Source organism: Megalobrama amblycephala, linkage group LG14 (genome assembly GCF_018812025.1).
Source record: "Megalobrama amblycephala isolate DHTTF-2021 linkage group LG14, ASM1881202v1, whole genome shotgun sequence".
NCBI classification, from domain to species: domain Eukaryota; kingdom Metazoa; phylum Chordata; class Actinopteri; order Cypriniformes; family Xenocyprididae; genus Megalobrama; species Megalobrama amblycephala.
The window spans coordinates 49,515,620-49,535,546 of NC_063057.1; the positions used below are offsets into that span (position 1 = coordinate 49,515,620).

Genomic DNA, 19,927 nt, shown 5'->3' on the forward strand with positions numbered 1-19,927 from the left:
GCAACACTCTACAGATAATTTGTTGGTCACTTTTGTATTTCTGTTGCACGGAGTATCCCCACCTGCATTAAAATCGTATTGGTCCAGGATGGAACACAAATTTTCCGCATAGGGCAACCAATCATCCAGCAGTGCCTCTTGTTGTTGTCTATCTTCTTTATAGTTAAAAAATGGAGAAACATTTGTGCTGTGTATTAAGCCTATGTCTTCTATGTTACTTATATGAAGAATTATCCATGGCTGAGCCTGAACAAGTGGTTTTTTCCCCATATTTAGAGGATGAATGGATTAGCAGTATTTTCCCCCTGAACAAGCTCTCCGCTTTTCACTTTTATTCCTCCAATCCTTTTCCCCCTTGGGGATATCCTGTGTGTGTGTGTGCCACGCTGCATACGCTGCCTGTAATGTTCTGATTTCGTGCTCACTGACTCCAGTCTTATCGCCTTAGCCATTTCTGGAAGGAGTTGATCTTTATCGCTCCTTTCAATCCCGCCAGCGATGCCGCAAACGCATGTTGAAATAAGATACAGGCACTATACTCCTCAAACCATTATGGTCCGCAGACATATGTCTTGTGAGTCTTATTTTCACAGTATTTTTAGGCTGATTCCTGGATAAAAGCTTTTAAACACCTGTCATGTTTGAATATGTTGGTTTATTAGTTAGAGGGAGGTTTTAGTTTGGATTCTCTTATATTGAAAATGCATTGGTGTCCACCAGACCAGCAAGAAAATGTATCATATTTTGAAATAGTGACAACTCAGTTCTGTTTTCGAAACCCATCTCTGCTCTAAAACCTAGTTAACTGCCTTGGTATCTACAGTACTGCCTACATAGGCAGCTACTTTTGAAGTCAATGGAACCTAATAAGTTTTCAAACACTCTACTTGGCAACATCTCTGGGCATCAGACAAATAGTCAAGATAATACCATGTCTCCAATGCTTTGTGCTTCAAATGAGGAGTGAACAAGCATGGGAGACAAGCTAGCATCTTGACTCTAATAACAACACTGTAATAAGCTTAAAAATGCATGCTACCCACAAATATTGGTTAAAATGGTCATTTTTGGTTCATTAAATATTTGTTTGGCATCAAATGGCAAAGGGTAAGTTTTCTCTCAAGGGTAGATTTCTCTCAAGTTTACGCCAATTTGGAACAACCCCCCAGTGCTCATTGCAATACATTCTGGGATTGGCCTATCATACATGCAGTGCTGCCTTAGATGTTGGCCAAACAGAAGTATCTTAGAAGAACCTACCATTTGGCCTTTATGTTAGGTGCATGATGCCTTAAAATGTTGTCTAGGTATGCAGGCATCTCGCTAGGTTTTGGAGTTATTTCCATTTTTCTTTGTCCACTAACTCATACTAAATTCTTTTCAGTTTCTCTCCCTTCCAAACTTTGTGGGGGGCACATATCCCCCTCTTTAAATCTATGTGCCATTCTTGCTTGCTGTTCTTTAGGAAGGTATTGCCTATCAAACATCTAATTCAATTACATTTACAATCAGCAGCTTTTTTGCATTGTCGCCCCCATTGCCGTGTCATGGATGGAAAGATAATTGAGTTTTGCTGCTTCATGCATACATTGATGCCAGCAGAGCCTTTTAAAAGCCTGTCTGTGTGCAGAACTCTGACTATGACCTGTCCTGGACCACTAGCACTCTGTGATATTAGACTGTGCTTAGACAAATGCATACAGGCCCTGAGTGCTCCTAATGCCTCTCTGTGCTTCACACACCACACATACGCAGTCACACTCGCTCATGCTAAAAGAAAGAACCATGTGAGGGCGCAAGGGACTGAAAGGGTAGAACTCAGAAAGAAAAACAGGGGTGAATATAAATGGAGAGAGTGATCTAATGTGACATGGAGAAAGGGGGGAGTTAAAACAGAGAGGGCGATGAAAGGCGAGAGATCTATGGTGGTCCCACTTCAAAAGCAAAATAAAAGCCCCTACTTTCATCTACATCCTCATAGATTCAACCAAATGGCTTGTAGAGACTTAACCAGGACTTTAGGTAGGCCACTGACATGCGGGACAAGCTCACATCACTTAATGGGAGAACGAGCCCATTAAATTCTGGTAAAATTTGTCATCTTTACACTGCAAAGGAAGCTACATCTTAACTAGCTTGACACCACACAAAGGGGCACTTAGACTTTTTAATGCATTTACAGTATCTACAATAACATGCAGCCTAATCATTTGAAAGCTTTCTTGGCATTTTTTTTTTTTTTTAGATATGCTAGAAAGGCAAATGCGACAATTATGAGGTGTCATGCTGAGTTTCCTAACATCTGTAGTCAGCTGACTGTTGTTTTCACTGACAGGACCATTCAGAGGACTCAAAAGCTTCTCACTGTCATTGTAAAGTTGACACTAAATTGACTCTAGTTTGTGGGTGGGGCTCCCACTCCATGGGAGTCCAGAAGATTTGTGGGGTGCCACTGAGTTAGCCTGAAAAATTCCATAGCTACAACAGGTCACAGAACAACACCACAGAAGAGCAGTAAATGTACCGCACTGATAGCTGCATGACTGTGTCTGTCATGTCTGTGTGTGTCATGTTGGGTGTTGCAAAGTCACTGTGTGTCCCATCCTCCCCCTCTGGTTGTCTGGTAACTCTCGTGTCCATCCTGGAATGGACAGTAGGGGCTACAACCCCGAGACAATCGCTTCATCTCTCTTTCTCTTTGCCCCAAAGGGCACAGTTGATGAGAGAAAAGGGAGGGAGAGATTGACATTGACCCATCCAGGCCACGCCCCCCTGAGCTGGAGGACAAGGTCAAATGGTGCCTGGGCTGCAGGCTGACTCTTCGTTTTCTCCTCCTTTCCGCAGTGAAGAGCCACCCTCCCCTTCTCCCACTGCAACACCATCACCTGCCACATCACCATCACCTGGGGTGACCATCACCAGTGCCTCCCAGCCCGAGGTCCAGGTGGCACCTCAGGTTGCAGGGAGCACTGTGACATCTGTCGATGAAGGAGGGGGAGATGGGGATCGAGATGGAGGTGAACCACAAGAGAGAGGGAGTGCAGAAGTGGAGAAGGAAGAGGTGAGGGCACAAGAGATAGAGCAGGAGGAAGAAAAACCCCAGGCGCAACCCCAACAACCAATACAGGAGGAGCTGAAAAAGGAGACAGAGGAGCAGGAGAGGGAAGCAGCAAGTACGGGAGGCACAGGAAGGAGGCCAAGCTTGCATCACACTGCTTCACCAATCAGAGTACAGAGGAATGGAGCATGCAGCCACTCCACCACCTCCGACTATGAACTCTCACTCGACCTCAAAAACAAGCAGGTAGGGAGCAAGGCACTGTGGGATTTCAGTCTTGAGGACGTGTGAATGTATGCTTCAGGCTCTTGAGGATTGGCTGTTGTGCATCCGATGGTTGCTTTTAGTGGCTGAGTGTGTTGGAGTGTGTTGAAGTTGGTACAGGGTGCCAGGCCTTATTGGAGTTGGATGTTTACAGGTTGATCATCCATCCTCATCTCATACACATCCATTACTATCTCCATCAGCTTTCTAACTTATCTCAAAGCCCACATGGAATCTGCATTGAATTATGTAGTTGTATGGTAAAATGTGTTAAACGGAACTGAAGAGTATTGGAGGCCATTCACTCAGTATGTGTTCTTGCATTATAAACTGCTAAACGAAATTGAACAGAAGATAGACACATTAACCACCATACACCTTTAAAAGAATCCAATACATTTGTGCCCGGTTTCACAGACAAGTCTCAAGCATAGTCCCAGACTAAAATGCTAGTCTTAACTGAAAGCAACTTGCACTGGCATATCTTAAAATATGTCAGTGCCATTGTTTTGTCTCAAGATGCACACCAGTAATGTTTTTTTCTAAGGCACATTTATAAAAGCTACTTAAATGTCCTAATTAAACTAAGGCTTAATTCTGGTTTAATCGAAGACTTCTCTGTGAAAACAGGCCAAAAGGTTATTAAAACTAGTAAGTATTTAAACTACTTTTAATTTGACACAGCAATTTAGAAGGACAATACTCATGATCAAACAATTACATTTAGCGCATGTTTACATAAGTCAACAATGAAAAAAAGAAGAAAAAAAAAAAACAGCACAAATGGAATGCAAGAACACATTCTTTGTAAATGGCTCCATACACTTCAAATTAGCTAAAAATATTTTATAAACGCAAGTGACAAGAGACTTCTGTGGGGCTTTCTGCAAGATTCACAGATTCTGTGCAGACCTACCTGTCATTCTTATTGTATTGTTTGGGGACAGAGTAGACGCACCATCTCTAGTTCTGTTCCAAAACCCAGTGAACTGCCTGCCTACACAGTATTTTAAGAAATCATAAGTGCACACAAGATGCAACAGCTGTTCCACAAGGTAGGCAGCATTATTATGCTCGTATTATGATAACCTCATTTGGCTGAATACCAAAAATTCATTGCAAAAAGCTCAGTGAAAAATCCATTTCAAGATGGTGGATGAGTCAAGTTAAATGTTGATTACAAATCTTTCTAATTCAGTAATCAAAAATAGTTTGATCTAATAAAATATTTACTATTTCCCCCAGTTTTTATGTGGTTTTTTTATGCTTATTAGAGTATCACATTGTTAGCTTAGCGGCATGCTAATGTTAAACTTTATTGGAATCAATTGCGAGTTGATTCTCCTATGTGATTACATAGGAATAGATGTGTGAAATTGCTGCCTATGTACAATGTTCCAAATTACACACTTGTGATGTTCCAGGATGGTTAGGATACATCCTATGTAGACAGTAGACTGCATAGCAGCTCACTATGTTTTGGAACAGAGTTATACCTATATTGCGCTTAATTAGAGCACAGACATGTACTTTGACTGAACAGAAAACACCAAGGCAGCCTCATTCAGGGACTATCAGAGGTTCCTGGAATGGTTCATGGGAGAGAAGTAGATTGAGATGACAGAGATAGAGAGAGCAAAAGCGACAGCAAGGGAGATGGATGGGAGGAGAGGCTGAGAAGGTTGTGTTGTCATGGTAACACAGAGGTGCCCTTAAAAACCCCATCCCTCATTTGTTGTCATTTTCTTGCTGAGTGTTCATATTACGAATTGCATTCCCCATCCCCCATTGTTTTTCCTGAGAATGATCTAATCGAATTATGTTTGCATTACAAAATGACTGACAGTGATTCATTCTGATTTTAATATTAGTACAAAATCAAATCATATTTAAATAAAAATAAATTATAAAAGGGTAGTGTTACAGTTAATTTAGCATAACAATAAACTTGATTACATGTAGCTGATGCTGGGGCTAATTGTCACACTAGAAGTCACAAGAGATATATCTCAGTATTGCTAAGGTTTTGAGGCAGAAGTCCTTTTACAATGAAGTGCTAGTTTTCTTCAGCAGTTGTTTTAGTCGAAACACCAAGTTTCAAAATAATCTTAAATTAGAATCATTTCTAATATACAAACATGTATTTTTATAATAGTTATGTTATTAATAAAATGTTATTTTTTATTTTTTAAAATGTTGTGTAATGGCAGGGTTAACCCATGCAGTGTGACAACATACCCAGCTAATGGATGCAAAAACTGTTTTGTAATTGGGCAGGTTTTATTTATCTATTTTTTCAGCAGACACCTCAGCCTACCTGAAAAATACATTCGCCTCTTTTTTTTTAAGTTGTTGAAGTGCTCAGACACTGTGTTGGAACATAGCAATATCCAATATAAAATTGGTTAGCACAATCCACACAACATCCATTGCTTTCTAAACCCTCATCTAAGCAACACAAATTAGCTTATGCTTATATATTTTCAAGTTGTTGTTGTTGTTGTTATAACCTAGAAGCTAGTGAATGTCTTCTTTTAGTATACGATGTCAAAAGTGTACACTGCAAATTGCACTGTCATATATAGCACATAAAGATTTCTATGTATGTTATTAAATTAAATAATTTGGATTCTAAATATCTCACTGATGCATTATTTAATGTGTATCAACATGTTATTGATGTATAGTTAAAATTTGGGCATTATACACATCATTATATTATATATTGTAAGTCATAGGTTCAAATCTGAATCATGTAAGATCAAGATCAGGTAAAACATCACAGAGACACAGCTGGCTTTGTCTGTTGAGTGAGACAATCACAAACTACAACAGTCTACGGTTGTGTATCAGTAGCCATGGTAATGCAATGATGCAATTCTTTGTCATGGCAGTAAGCTGATCATAATTATAAGTAAAGTAAGCTGATTATAAGTAAAATGATTATACAATTTCATGTAATAGCATAAAGGGCTCGGCAATATAGTCATAATGAGTGGCATGTGAATGTACTGAAATCAATGTGTTGATATGAATGTGGCTGCAGTGTTATGTACTGACTTGTGTGTGTACCAGCATTTGTGCTTGAGAAGTTGAGTATATGCATTCACTTGTACGGCTCTTTGTGTGTCTGCATTGATCTTCTGTCTGTAGAGGTGTGAAATCTCTCTTGAAGGCAGATAACAGTGCAGAGTCTGACACTGCGGATTAGTACTAGAGGATACTAGTATCTCTCTCACACTCTGAGACACACACACACGTACAACACAGATTTATCTGTAACTTAAATGCACCTTTATCTTGCTTAATGTCAGCAGTGCTTGCAGGAATGAAGAGTTGAGGCAGGACCTAAGCACAGCAGTAACTTTTAATAACAAAAATCAAAACACTGAACAACTAACTAGAATAGATGAACAACTGAAAGTGAGGACTATATATACACAGGATAACTAAGGAATCAAACAATGAGTAACAATGACAACAAATGAAAACATACTTTGAAACTATGACAACCTAAGAAACAGATAGGAAAAACAGGAAGAAACAAACTAAAAGTCCATGAAAATGAAAATAAAACAATGGCCGTTTCTCGATATGCGTTCTTAAGCGATCATGCATTCTTGTGTTCTCGCACTACGTTATCATCAACCGTCGAAGTCCAATGCCAATATCAAGAATTAAGTACATAGGATGCGTGAAAGTACTCAGATGTGTTACTGATATCGAGGATGCATCGAATTCAGACTTACAGAATCGAACCATTTGAAATCCCAGAAGACGCTGCGGGAGGAAGACGTACGTAAGCCTGTAAGCTTTAAACTTCTCATTCTCACTTAAGAGATTCCCACTGCAAGCTCACAAATATGTGACGGATTGCGAAAGTAAACATTTGCCGTTTTATTTTGCTTAATTTTAATAAAGACCTGGAGAAAGCCTACAGTATTTTTACTGGCATATTAAAAAGACTGACATTACACAATTCTAACGTTGACAAAGCTTGAGTAACGTTTACACTTTAGACACTCTACTAACTATAAGTAACTTTGCAACTACATGTCAGCTAACTCTCATTCATTTGCAACTACATATCAACTGACTCTCAGAGTATTAGTAGAGTGTTCGTTTAGGGTTCGGGTTCCTAGAATAAGTTGACATACTTGCAAAGATACTTATAATCAGTAGAATGTCTGTAGGGGGAGCATCAAAATAAAGTGTTAGCAGATATTATGCAGACAGTCGGTCCCACTTTATATTAAGTGGCCTTAACTACTATGTACTTACATCAAAAAATAAGTACAATGTACTTATTGGGTTAATATTGAATTGCAAAACACTTTTGCTGCTATTGAGGTGGGATACGGGTAAGGTTAGGGAAAGCTTTGGTGGTATGGGTAGGTTTAAAGGTAGGGGTAAGGTGTAAGGGATGGGTCAACAGTGTAATTATAAATGTAAGTACAGAAATTAATTACAGATGCTATTACATGCAGGTGTTTTTAAAATATAAGTACAATGTAAAAACATGTATGTACACAATAAGTGCATTGTATCAAATGATTAATTTAAATGTAAGTACATAGTAGCTAAGGCCACTTAATATAAAGTGGGACCAGACAGTCTACTAATACTCTAACTGCTATTTGACATGTAGTTGCAAAGTTGCTTATCATTAGTAGAATATCTAAAGTGGACTATCAAAATAAAGTGTTACCAGTGAATTTTAAACCATATTGTGAAAATTGGAGTCAGAAAGCTACAGCTGTGCTTAATACATTGCTATTCACACTTCTTCTCCACCAATATGTCATTTGGGAGAAATTACCTATCCAGCAGAATCAGCTTGGATATTCTCAATCTTTTTGACATTAGACTTGTATCAGAGTGTCCTATGCTTGAACATGCTCAAAATGTTAATGTTATAGCTTTGTTCACACATAAAATTCCCAACTCCCAGCACTGACAAATTATCAGAGCTGAGGCTGCTGGCATTTTGACGCATATGCTTGTAGAGATATATACAGAAAAATTCTGAAAAAAATGACTGAAAGTAGTATTGTTTAGTTAGTGATTATATGTATTACCATCAAATGTCATTTACAAATACAGTCAGCTGGCTGTTGAACAAATGTAGTCAGTTGAGTCCTTTACTCCAGGTGTTCATTGACACACATTAATCAGCTTGAACTTCATTTCATGTCCAGTGCCACTCAGGATTAGGACATTACTTCTGGAGAATTCCTGTGTTCTCTTAGAGTAATTGTTTTTCACAAGTGCTCCAGAGACTTCCATGAATGCACCCAACCAACCCCCCCCCCCCCCCCCCCCCCACCCCACCCCCACACACACACTATTGCAGATAATCGTTAGCATGTGATGCATTAGATTGAACTTCCTCTTACTATAATCACTCAGAGAAACCAAGGCTAATGAAAAATGGGTATTCATGAGAAATAGGTCCATATCTCAGCCTACTGTTTTATAAATAGAACTAATCTGAATCCCCTCTGCAAAACTCTCTGACAGACTTTCAAAGCAGCGACACAGAAAAGATTGAGGTGTTTACTTGCAGTCTTGTCGCTGAACTGCTGATGTTTGAAAAAAATAAAAATAAAAAGGTGGATTAGCAAATTTGATGACATGGGTGCTGAGAACAGTGAAAATAGATATTGTCCTGTGTTCCCTCTCCTATCTTGGTTACAGTGTTTTCTGACTTTTTTTTTAACCAGTCTGAGGTTAATATTTTGAGAAGGGGGCACAGTAAAGCTCTTTATTAATTTTTGGTATGTGTATCATTTTCACATTCAAGTAGAATTTTCATGCCATCTAAAGCTATTACATTTTGTCCCCTCAGGTCTACACACAAAACAGACTAATAGATGAAGTCTGTTATTAGATGAAAATTTCAGCCTTTATTTCTGAAAAAATAAATAATATTAAAAAAAAAAACAATAATTAACAATACAATACAAAACAAAACAATAAAAAACAATAAAATAAGTAATTCTTCAGTAGTATATTTAATGACATAAAAATCTAGTTATGTATTTCACATTCTACAATATATATATATATATATATATATATATATATATATATATATATATATATATATATATAGGGCTGTCAATAGATTATTATTTTTCAATAGCGATTAATCGTACACCCTTAAAGGGTTAGTTCACCCAAAAATGAAAATTATGTCACCCTCATGTCGTTCCAAACCCGTAAGACCTCCATTCATCTTCGGAACACAGTTTAAGATATTTTAGATTTAGTCCGAGAGCTTTCTGTCTCTCCATGTCCAGAAAGGTAATAAAAACATCATTAAATTAGTCAATGTGACATCAGTGGGTTAGTTAGAAGCATCTAAAATACATTTTGGTCCAAAAATAACAAAAACTATGACTTTATTCAGCATTGTCTTCTCTTCCGGTGTACGCTGTATTTAAGCTATTCTACATTGTTTGTATTTTGGTATTGCTATATTTTTTAAAATGGTGCGTAGGTGTGCATGTCGCGGATGTCCTAATCGCGTCACTGTCCGGAGCAGAAGGGGCGCGGTAATGGGGGCGGTAAAGCTGGATGCCAACCGCCGTAAAACAGGAAAGAAGAAGAAGAAGCAGTGTCACTGTGGAGTGAAAGCGGATATATACAACAGACCCGGAAGTGAAGACAATGCTGAATAAAGTCGTAGTTTTTGTTATTTTTGGACCAAAATGTATTTTAGATGCTTCAAAAACTTCTAACTAACCCACTGATGTCACATGGGCTACTTTGATGATGTTTTTATTACCTTTCTGGACATGGACAGTGCACCGTACATACATTTTCAATGGAGGGACAGAAAGCTCTCGGACTAAATCTAAAATATCTTAAACTGTGTTCCGAAGATGAACGGAGGTCTTACGGGTTTGGAATGACAATGTGGGTGAGTCATTAATGACATAATTTTCATTTTTGGGTGAACTAACCCTTTAATCGCGATTAATCACACACTTATTGTGAAATTAAGCATACACCATTTATCTTGTTTAACACGTCCATTTTGCCATCATTGCCTATATCCAGCAAAGTAAATCATCAGATTGAAGTGTGATTTTCACAAAACTGTATTTTTCAGCTTTTTCAAGGTAAATTTAGATGTCTTTCCAAAAAAGGACACCAAATAACCAAATGATATGATTTCATATAATTCATACATTTATGTACACCAAAGCACCCATAAAAAAAAAATAACAGCAAAATACATTTCAGAATTCACAGTGTATATTATGTGCAACAGCAAAGAGCTTGTTTACATTTTAAATAAGTCAAGTTGCGATACTGAACAGCACCACATGGAGATGGCAAATAAAAAAAAAACCTAAACCAACCTCCTTGACCTGCATATATACTAAAGTACACAGCAATATACACAGGACAACTCCAAACATCCTGAATGTGTGTGAAAACAACGTAAATGTACTGAAATGTGTCTGTGCATAAATACAATGTGCAATCAGTGCGTCGAGTGCGCTCATACATGATTTGTTTGCACATCAATATAACGGACTCGCGTGCTTAAAACTTCTATAGCAAGACGCTGGTTTGCTTTATCCAGCCGAGAAACAGTTTTCATATCATCTGGCTATACAGCGGTGAGATGTTTTGATGTTCCGTTCAAACAGGAACAGCTCGATGCAGGAGGGCTTGCGCTCTTCAGATACAATGACACAATATGACATAGAGTTCGTGTTTTAAAGCAAATCAGACCTCAGAAAAACGTCATGCTTCCTGCTGCTGACCAACTTTATGGAGATGCAGGTTTCATTTTCCAACAGGACTTGGCACCTGCACACAGTGCCAAAGCTACCAGTACCTGGTTTAAGGACCATGGTATCCCTGACCTAAATTGGCCAGTAAACTCGCCTGACCTTAACCCCATAGAAAATCTATGGGGTATTGTGAAGAGGAAGATGCGATATGCCAGACCCAACAATGCAGAAGAGCTGAAGGCCACTATCAGAGCAACCTGGGCTCTCATAACACCTGAGCAGTGCCACAGACTGATCGACTCCATGCCGCTCCACATTGCTGCAGTAATTTAGGCAAAAGGAGCCCCAACTAAGTATTGAGTGCTGTACATGCTCATACTTTTCATGTTCATACTTTTCAGTTGGCCAAGATTTCTAAAAATCCTTTCTTTGTATTGGTCTTAAGTAACATTCTAATTTTCGAAGATACTAAATTTGGGATTTTCCTTAGTTGTCACTTATAATCATCAAAATTAAAAGAAATAAACATTTGAAATATATCAGTCTGTGTGTAATGAATGAATATAATATACAAGTTTCACTTTTTGAATGGAATTAGTGAAATAAATCAACTTTTTGATGATATTCTAATTATATGACCAGCACCTGTATATATGTAGTCACATTTTTGTCATCTCTCACAATGATTTGAGAGTTGTCATCCTTATTGCTTTTATAAAAAGGTGGTAATAGCAATATAGTAAATATACATCTTTTAACACAATATAATTATTACTTAATAAAAGGAATTTTTAATTATCTGAATCAAATAATTCTGTTCAATAGCCTTTTTCAACTCATGCTAGGATTGTTGTTATGACATGATGACTCTCCAAAAATTCGAAGTTTACAAATTGTGCTTACAAATTCTGCGAAAACATGGTCAGTGTTGGGGAAGGATACTTTTAAAAGTAATGCATTACAATATTGCATTACTCCCTAAAAAAGTAACTAATTGTGTTAGTTTATTTTTTATGAAAATTAATGCTTTACATTACTTTTGCATTACTTTTTCTTACCTGGACTGGGCTTGCTTGATTGTTTTTTTTACAAACAACAAAAAAGCTCTATCATTGGCAAATGTTAGGGCCCTTTCACACCAAAAGTGAAATGAATAAGCCCCAGGCTGAAGGAAATGCATCGGTAACACTTTAGAATAACTCACGCTATGAAGCATTAGTTAAGCATTAGTAAATAGTTAATTCATCATTTATAAAACATTAATAGACATTAGTAAGCCATTTATAAATACAGCTATAAATGCTTTGTTCTTGATTTATAAGCATATCTATAATGAGTTTAATAATTGTATTTTCATACTTTATTAATGATCAATTTATCATTTCTAAATTATGTATTACATTATTCACAAACCAGTAATTTAGGAGTTGTCAGTGGTTCATTAGATCATTTAGGAAGTGTAAGGAAATGATTAATAAAATATTTAAATGTACATTTATGCATCTTATTATTTAGACATATAGTATTAGTTACTCAGTGTGTTAATAAATGCTTTATTAACATATTCCTAGTGTCAAAACTACCTCGGTACTAACTTTAAAACATTAGAGAACAGCAGTGCAGAAGATCACTGAACCTTTAAATCTCATTTATAAAAGCTTTACAAAGCATAAATAGTCCTCACTTTAGATGAGCTCACAAAAATAGTTAACTGACTACTTCTAAATGTTTTATAACTACCTGAATTACTCATGAATTGCAGTAGGAATATGTGTTAATAAAACATTTACTAACACACTAAGTAACTATTACTATGTGTCTAAATAATAAGATGTATAAATGAATGTTTAAATAGTTTATTAATCATTTACTTACACTTACTAAATGAACTACTGACAACTCCTAAATAACTGGTTTGTAAATAATGTAATACTTAATTTAGAAATGATAAATTGATTATTAATAAAGTATGAAAATACAATTATTAAACACATTATAGATATGCTTATAAATCAAGAATAAGGCAATTATAGCTGTATTTATAAACTACTTACTAATGTCTATTAATGCTTTATAAGTGATGAAATAACTATTAACTAATGCTTAACTAATGCTTCATAGTGTGCAGTTATTATAAAGTGTTACCAATGCATCTTTACGGCTGTACAGTAGAGGGCACAGCTCAAACAAACCTTTCAGATATGCTGCCATTCTGGATTAAAGAAGAATAGGATATAGGAGAAAGAACACTCTTATTTCTAAATCTATTCTAAAGTAATTTTTGCTTATTATTATTGCTGAATTAGATAATTGAAGGTCAGCAGCAAAGACATTGGTTAATAAAGTGAGATTAAATACATAAAGTATATTTGTGTAATTTAATATATTTAATTATTACAGGTTTGTGTTCAATTCATGAGATTGCATTTCACTGTTTTTATTCATTTTGAGGAATGCTGAATGTTTTTGTGCAAGTGAGATGAGTAAATACATGTTCACATTTAGTCTAGAACTACAATAATCATCATGTCACACAGCACACACAACACCTCTTTATAAAAATAAAGATTTCTCTCAACATGCATGGGGACAGGAGAGCTGTCAAGCTATAAATGTGAAAAAAGTAACTTGCGTTACTTATTTGAAAAAGTAACTTAGATATTTTGTTGTAAATTGAAAAAGTAATGCATTACTTTACTAGTTACCTGAAAAAGTAACCTGAAAACATAACTCAAGTTGCTTGTAATGCATTACACCCAAAACTGGACATGGATGCTTATAAAAAAACAAAAAACTTGTAATTATGGTAATGCTAACAACCTATGTAGGAACATCTATTAGGAATTCCAATGATGTGCTGTCACAGGTGTGCATATATAGCTATTTTACAATGGCTTTCTATCTTTTAAGAACTATCCTGACTGACAAGGCTGAAATGCTAAGTTAAATGCTTTGAGCCATGATCCACTGTCAGCAAAGTCAGCTCCTTCAGAGGATGTCTGAGTGCTGATAATCTGGCTTTAGTGACTCTAGACACGATCTCTCAGAGGCTGATGATTCCATAGATAACTACTACAGCACCTCTTCTGTGTGATTGCCTCTTTATGCTAATGAAGGTATGCCTAACCTCCCAATGAGACCTTTGATTATCCTGTCTTATGCTGATGGCCTCATAAATATACATGTATCCTTGAGACACAAATCAATGCAAATGAGAGACTAATGTCAAGCACCAAAATATGAACAGATATGTGACAGAAAGCAGCTAAGACCAATTGATCCTTTTCAGCGGTTGCCCTTTAATATTAAATTATCAAGATCTTGCATAGTGTATGCTAGCTTATCTTGCTAACTTAGCCGGCTTACTAATTGTAAGCTATAATCAAAACAAATTGACAAAATGTTTAATTTCACACATTTTGTAGCATTGATGAATTATTGGTATATTTCTGGGATTTCTAATTAGAAAACAAATTGAATACCATCAAAAGTTCTTTCAACCAGGGGATCGCATAGGGGTCTAGTTGGGGTAGGATTTTAATGTTATCATAGGATTTCTGCTTAACACCCGCCTCTATCACCTTTCTTGTGTAGTTTATGTAGGCCTGTCTTGTTTGGATATGTATGATATGTCATTTTCTGCTGGGATGGTGAAGAAGTGAGCTTGGACAGAGTGCTGATCCAGCTGTCAAGTCTGATTTGCCTGGTCTGAGTTGATAGGGAGCAGTGTCATTGCTATACCCCCTTCCATTACGGCCACAGTGGTTCCGGAATGATCTCTCTCCCCGGCGCCGCTTAGTGAAGTGATTGGTAACGGACCTGACAGCTGGCTAATGGGTGGATTTGCAGCAGGACTGCATTCGTTACACGCCTTCTTGTCTCTTTGTCTTTTGCTCACACCCTCTTTCATGCCCCTGCTCTTTCATGCCCCTGCTCTGTTACAGACTTGTTTTTCCATGGTGTTCTTACCACACCTTAGGGTTATGGCGATCATTTTTTTTTTTTTTTTTTTTTTGTGATCCCAGCAACCGAATTTGTCTCTGTTTCCTCTCTCTCTCTCTCTCTCTCTCTCTCTCTCTCTCTCTCTCTTTGTCATCTCATTGTATTTCAACAATTCTGTCATCTCTTTCACTTTCCTTTCCAAGAGTTCTAAAAAATTAATAGCATTGAATGTCAGAGATATCTGCTCTGTGAAAAACTGGTGCTATCCTTGATTTATTCACCATCATATTTCAAAGCACATGCAGCATATGAAAATAAAAAAGACATCCTTGGCAATGGTGGCATTCTTTTTAAAAACCCATCTTGTGTCCAAGGCCACAACTGCTATTTCATCTCCAAAGTTCCAGATGTGAGGCTTTGTGCTCAAGTACAGCCTGATTTGTTGCAGCAAGTCTTTGTTTTAAGGTTGAAATTTACTCATGAAGAGAGAGTCCATTGTTGTACATTTGCACTATGAACTACCTGGGGAGGGGTGGGGGTAATGGAGAGTACTCGAAGGCAGTAGCATTCCCAGCTCATAGCTTTTAATAGATAAGAAACTCTGTAGCTCAGAGCCCAGGCCCTATTCAGAACTTAATATTCCCCAGACATATGTCTCCTTTCTAACCTAGTCTAAGACAAATGTAGATTGCTAAGATAAGATGGCTTTCTGGTGTTATTCAAACTCTCAGGGAGTTTGAATCCGTAACAATGACTGATTGCATCAGCTCACTCTGTCTTATCAGACCATTTTGAAATGGCAGGACTTGAATGACCTCTAATCTGAGCTCACCCAGGAAAGGACAAGACCACTGACAGCTGATGGAAGCACAAAAGGAGACTAGCAGGTGAAATGCAGCTTTAGAAATCAGTTAGGGTCTTGAATTCACTTTCCAGCCATTCTAGAAAGAATCTATGATTACTGGAACAAATGAATACTCTTAACTTCAGCTTGGAAAGTAATGTTGGGGCTACAAATGGAATCAGTAATGCCCTAATCTTGCTGTAATGAACAAATGTGAAATTTGTATCTACTTTAGCAGATCTAAAGTTCCAAACTCAATTTTACTTTTCATCTTGTCACTTTTAAGGATATATTACTCCCCTTCTGAAACATTTAAATTGAAATCTATGTGTGTGTGTGTGTGTGTGTGTGTGTGTGTGTGTGTGTGTGTGTGTGTGTGTGTGTGTGTGTGACAAATAAGATCATTTAATTTCTTCTCAAAATAAGGTCATGTATCATCTTATTTGTAACTGAAATATGCTTTAGATACCATAGTCTATTAGACAACAATGCGTGCTACACTCTGTCATTTAAGCTTAATAATCCCTGTGATGGACTGGCCACTGCCTATGGTGTTTGTAATCACAGTTTGACTGTCTTGACTACCTTTTCACCTTCACAAATTATTTAATCAACAGTTTATTTAAAAATTAATGTTTGGAGTGAGTGAAGCAGTTTTTAATGCCCAAACCATATAACATAGTCGAATTAGTCCAACTGGAAATGCACAGCTTTAAGATCTTAATTCACGGTGAGGTAATTGCTTTGTTTGTTGTATATAGTGTATTGGCATATATTGGCAAATTTTAAGAGTTTTTGCATAAAAGGCAAGTCGTAGACTAGAAAATTGGTTTGTCTCAGTATGACATGATATTCAGCAATCTGTCTTGTTATTGATTTCATTTCATGCTGTTATCTCTTACTGTAGATATTTTTCTGTGATTGTCTTATCTGACATAATTTATCATCTATTTCTTTTCAGATCGAAATGTTAGAGCACAAATATGGGGGCCACCTCATCTCACGGCGTGCCGCTTGCAAGATTCAGACGGCCTTTCGCCAGTATCAGCTCAGCAAAAACTTTGAAAAGATCCGAAACTCCCTCCTTGAAAGTCGTTTGCCACGCCGTATCTCCCTGCGAAAAGTGCGGGTGCAAAATACAGAGGGTATCTCAGCTGAACGGGCACTGGCTGAAGGCTGCAATCTAGCAAGTATCCCCCTCGTCCGGTCCCCGTCCCTGCCCACCACAGTAGGTGGCACCCTCACTGACCTTGAAGATTCTTTCAATGAACAAGTCCAGTCTCTTGCCAAATCCATTGATGATGCACTTAGCAACTGGAGCATGAAGACCATGTGTTCACTCCAAGAAAGTGGCACCTACCAGTTTAGCTCAGAGGCATTTAGTACAGCTGGTGACAAATCTGGATTGGCAGGGACAGTCAGAGAAGGTGGCCCCATGGACCCTGCCACATTCCATAGCGGAACCGGACAAGTAGACTCTGAGAATGTGGCCCGGAGTGCCAGCAAGCTGATGATGGCTTTCCGGGATGTGACTGTTCAAATTGATAGCCAGAACTTCCGCATGTCCTCTTCCGTTATGGAGTCATCCACTTCTGTTTCTCTTGGTAATTGTGTCCAGCAGGGGGCCATAGTTACTGAGAGCCCACAGCAACCTCCAGTTAATGATGCAAATGAACAACCTCAGCAAGGACAGCCACCACCATCTCCCCAGGATCCAGCTCCTCCACCCTTAGAGCTGGATACTGAGGAAATACCAGATGGCGACTTCCCAGCCCCTCCACCAAGTGAGGAGGAACTTGGGGAGGATCTACCACCTCTGGTGCTGGACAAACAGGAAGTTCCAGAACCAGCAATTCCAGCACAGACAGCAATAACCTCTGAAACCTTGTCTCCACCAGAGGTTGCAGAGACACCAGTCACCCCAATTGTAGAAGTTTTGGAAGCTAAACGTATTGAGTCAGATACAGCGGACAACAGCTCAGAGCAGATGAGTAGCAGCAGTACATCCACATCGGCTCGGTCGACTTCAGAGGTCTCTTCCAAAGAAGCTTTACAGGCCATGATTCTTAGCTTGCCCCGATACCACTGCGAAAACCCAACCAGTTGCAAATCTCCTACCCTCTCTACTGACGTCATGCGAAAACGCCTATATCGTATTGGTCTCAACCTCTTCAACATGTGAGTACCCTGAAAACCTTTTATCTCCAATCATAAGGGCCCTTGAGTGTTGGGTAAGAGTTGATTGTTATGGTGACAGAACTCTTTACATCACACTTGCTTAAAGTGACTAATGCCAGATACTTTAGGCTGTAAAACCATTTTCTCTCTCAATATATCAAGCTGTCCTCTCCTGTCACTAATATAGCTGCTCTTCAAAACATCACTACATCCCAGTCTCTCTCTGTCTCACTTCCCTGCCTCACTCCTGTCATCCAGTTCTCTCTCCAGCTGTGGCTAACACCCCCTCCCTGATGCCTGTCACCTTGGGTTTGTCTGACCCTATTAATAGCACCCCATTTATTCAAAGTGCTGTCTCACTCCCTTTACCCTAATCTCATCTCACTCCATTGAAAACATGAAGACATTTTAAAAGTTAGACTTTGTCTAATCATTTTATAGCACAATAGAATAATGAGACTATGTTTATCTGAGTTGTTTTTTGTGTGCACAAGGAAGCAAGAGATATATAAGGAAAATGAAGAGCAAATGTGAAGGGGAAAAAAAATTAGCGGCCAAGCACTGTAGGTGTAGGCACATATATTGTATCTGTAAGTTCTGTCAGAACCACTATCGTCAAAGATGATTGACAATTAGCATACAGTTTGTATTGGTGGTATGGTTCTGTTCTGGGCAAGAAATATTTTGCCTTTTGGTGTTCAACATCACTCTTCAGATATACCTTAATAAAGTCATAGGCGTAAACACCATCTCAACAATGTTTTAGCATACTGACACTAAACTTTATAGCAGTGCCTTCCAAACCTTTCCTGGAGGCCCCAATTTGGGTGTCATCCTTTTCAGATGAGCTCAGTTTAGGTCTTGTACTCTTTTCTAATGAGTTGATGAGTTGAATCAGATGTGTCAGAAGAGGGGGACAAAAATGTATAGTGTTGAGGGTCCTCAAGTACAAGAATACCACATACAGTCATGTGAAAAAGAAAGTACATCTGGTTGAGGTCTGGACTTTGACTGGGCCAGTGATTATTTTCTTTTTCAGCCATTCTCTTGTAGATTTGCTTGTGTGGTTGGGATCATTGTCCTGTTGCATGACCCAATTTTGGCCAAGCTTTAGCTGTTGGACAAATAGCCTCACATTTGACTCTAGAATACTTTGGTATACAAAGGAGTTCATGGCTGACGCAATTACTGCAAGGTTCCCAGGTCCTGTGGCTGTAAAACAAGCCCAAATCATCACCCCTCCACCACCGTGCTTAACAGTTGGTATGAGGTGTTTGTGCTAATATGCTGTGTTAGGTTTTCGCCAAACGTGGCACTATGCATTTTGGCCAAACAGAAGTTTAGTGGTTTGTTCAGATGCAACTTTATCAAACTTAAGCCGTGCTCCCATGATCTTTTTAGAGAGAAGAAGTTTTCTCCTGGCAACCCTTCCAAACAAGCCATACTTGTTCAGTGTTTTTTAATTGTCATGAACTTTAACATTTAACGTGCTAACTGAGGCCTGTAAAGTCTGAGATATAGCTCTTGGGTTTTTTGCAGTTTCTGTGAACAGTGCACGGTCTAACCTTGGGGCAAATTTTCTGGGATGTCCACTCCTGGGAAGATTGTCAACTGTCTTGAATGTTTTCCACTTGTCAATAATATTCCTCACTGTAGAATGATTGACTTCAAATAGTTTTTTCCTCCTTGACATTGTGTTAACACACACCTGAATGCTCCATACCAACAAACTGCAAAAACTTCTGCTTTTATAGAGTTGGTCATGCTTGCTGATGATCAGTTAATCAAAGGAATTTGATTAGCAGCACCTGACTGCTACTTACCCTCTCAAACACAGAAGCAGTAAGGGTGTGAAGCACTTAGGCTGCATTTACACTGGCACAAAAATCA

At 38.2% G+C, this 19,927-nt stretch overlaps 1 protein-coding gene across 3 annotated transcripts in view; it reads left to right on the plus strand.

The window, feature by feature from the left end:
• iqsec3a (IQ motif and Sec7 domain ArfGEF 3a) overlaps positions 1 to 19,927 on the plus strand; it is a 205,245-nt gene that overhangs the window by 88,074 nt on the left and 97,244 nt on the right. For 2 of the 3 annotated variants that reach the window (XM_048155563.1, XM_048155564.1), the window contains exons 3-4: positions 2,845 to 3,304; positions 16,821 to 18,037. In XM_048155563.1, coding sequence (XP_048011520.1) covers positions 2,845 to 3,304; positions 16,821 to 18,037 — 1,677 coding nt within the window. The remainder of the gene's footprint in view (positions 1 to 2,844; positions 3,305 to 16,820; positions 18,038 to 19,927) is intronic. The other variant, XM_048155565.1, reaches the window with a different exon arrangement.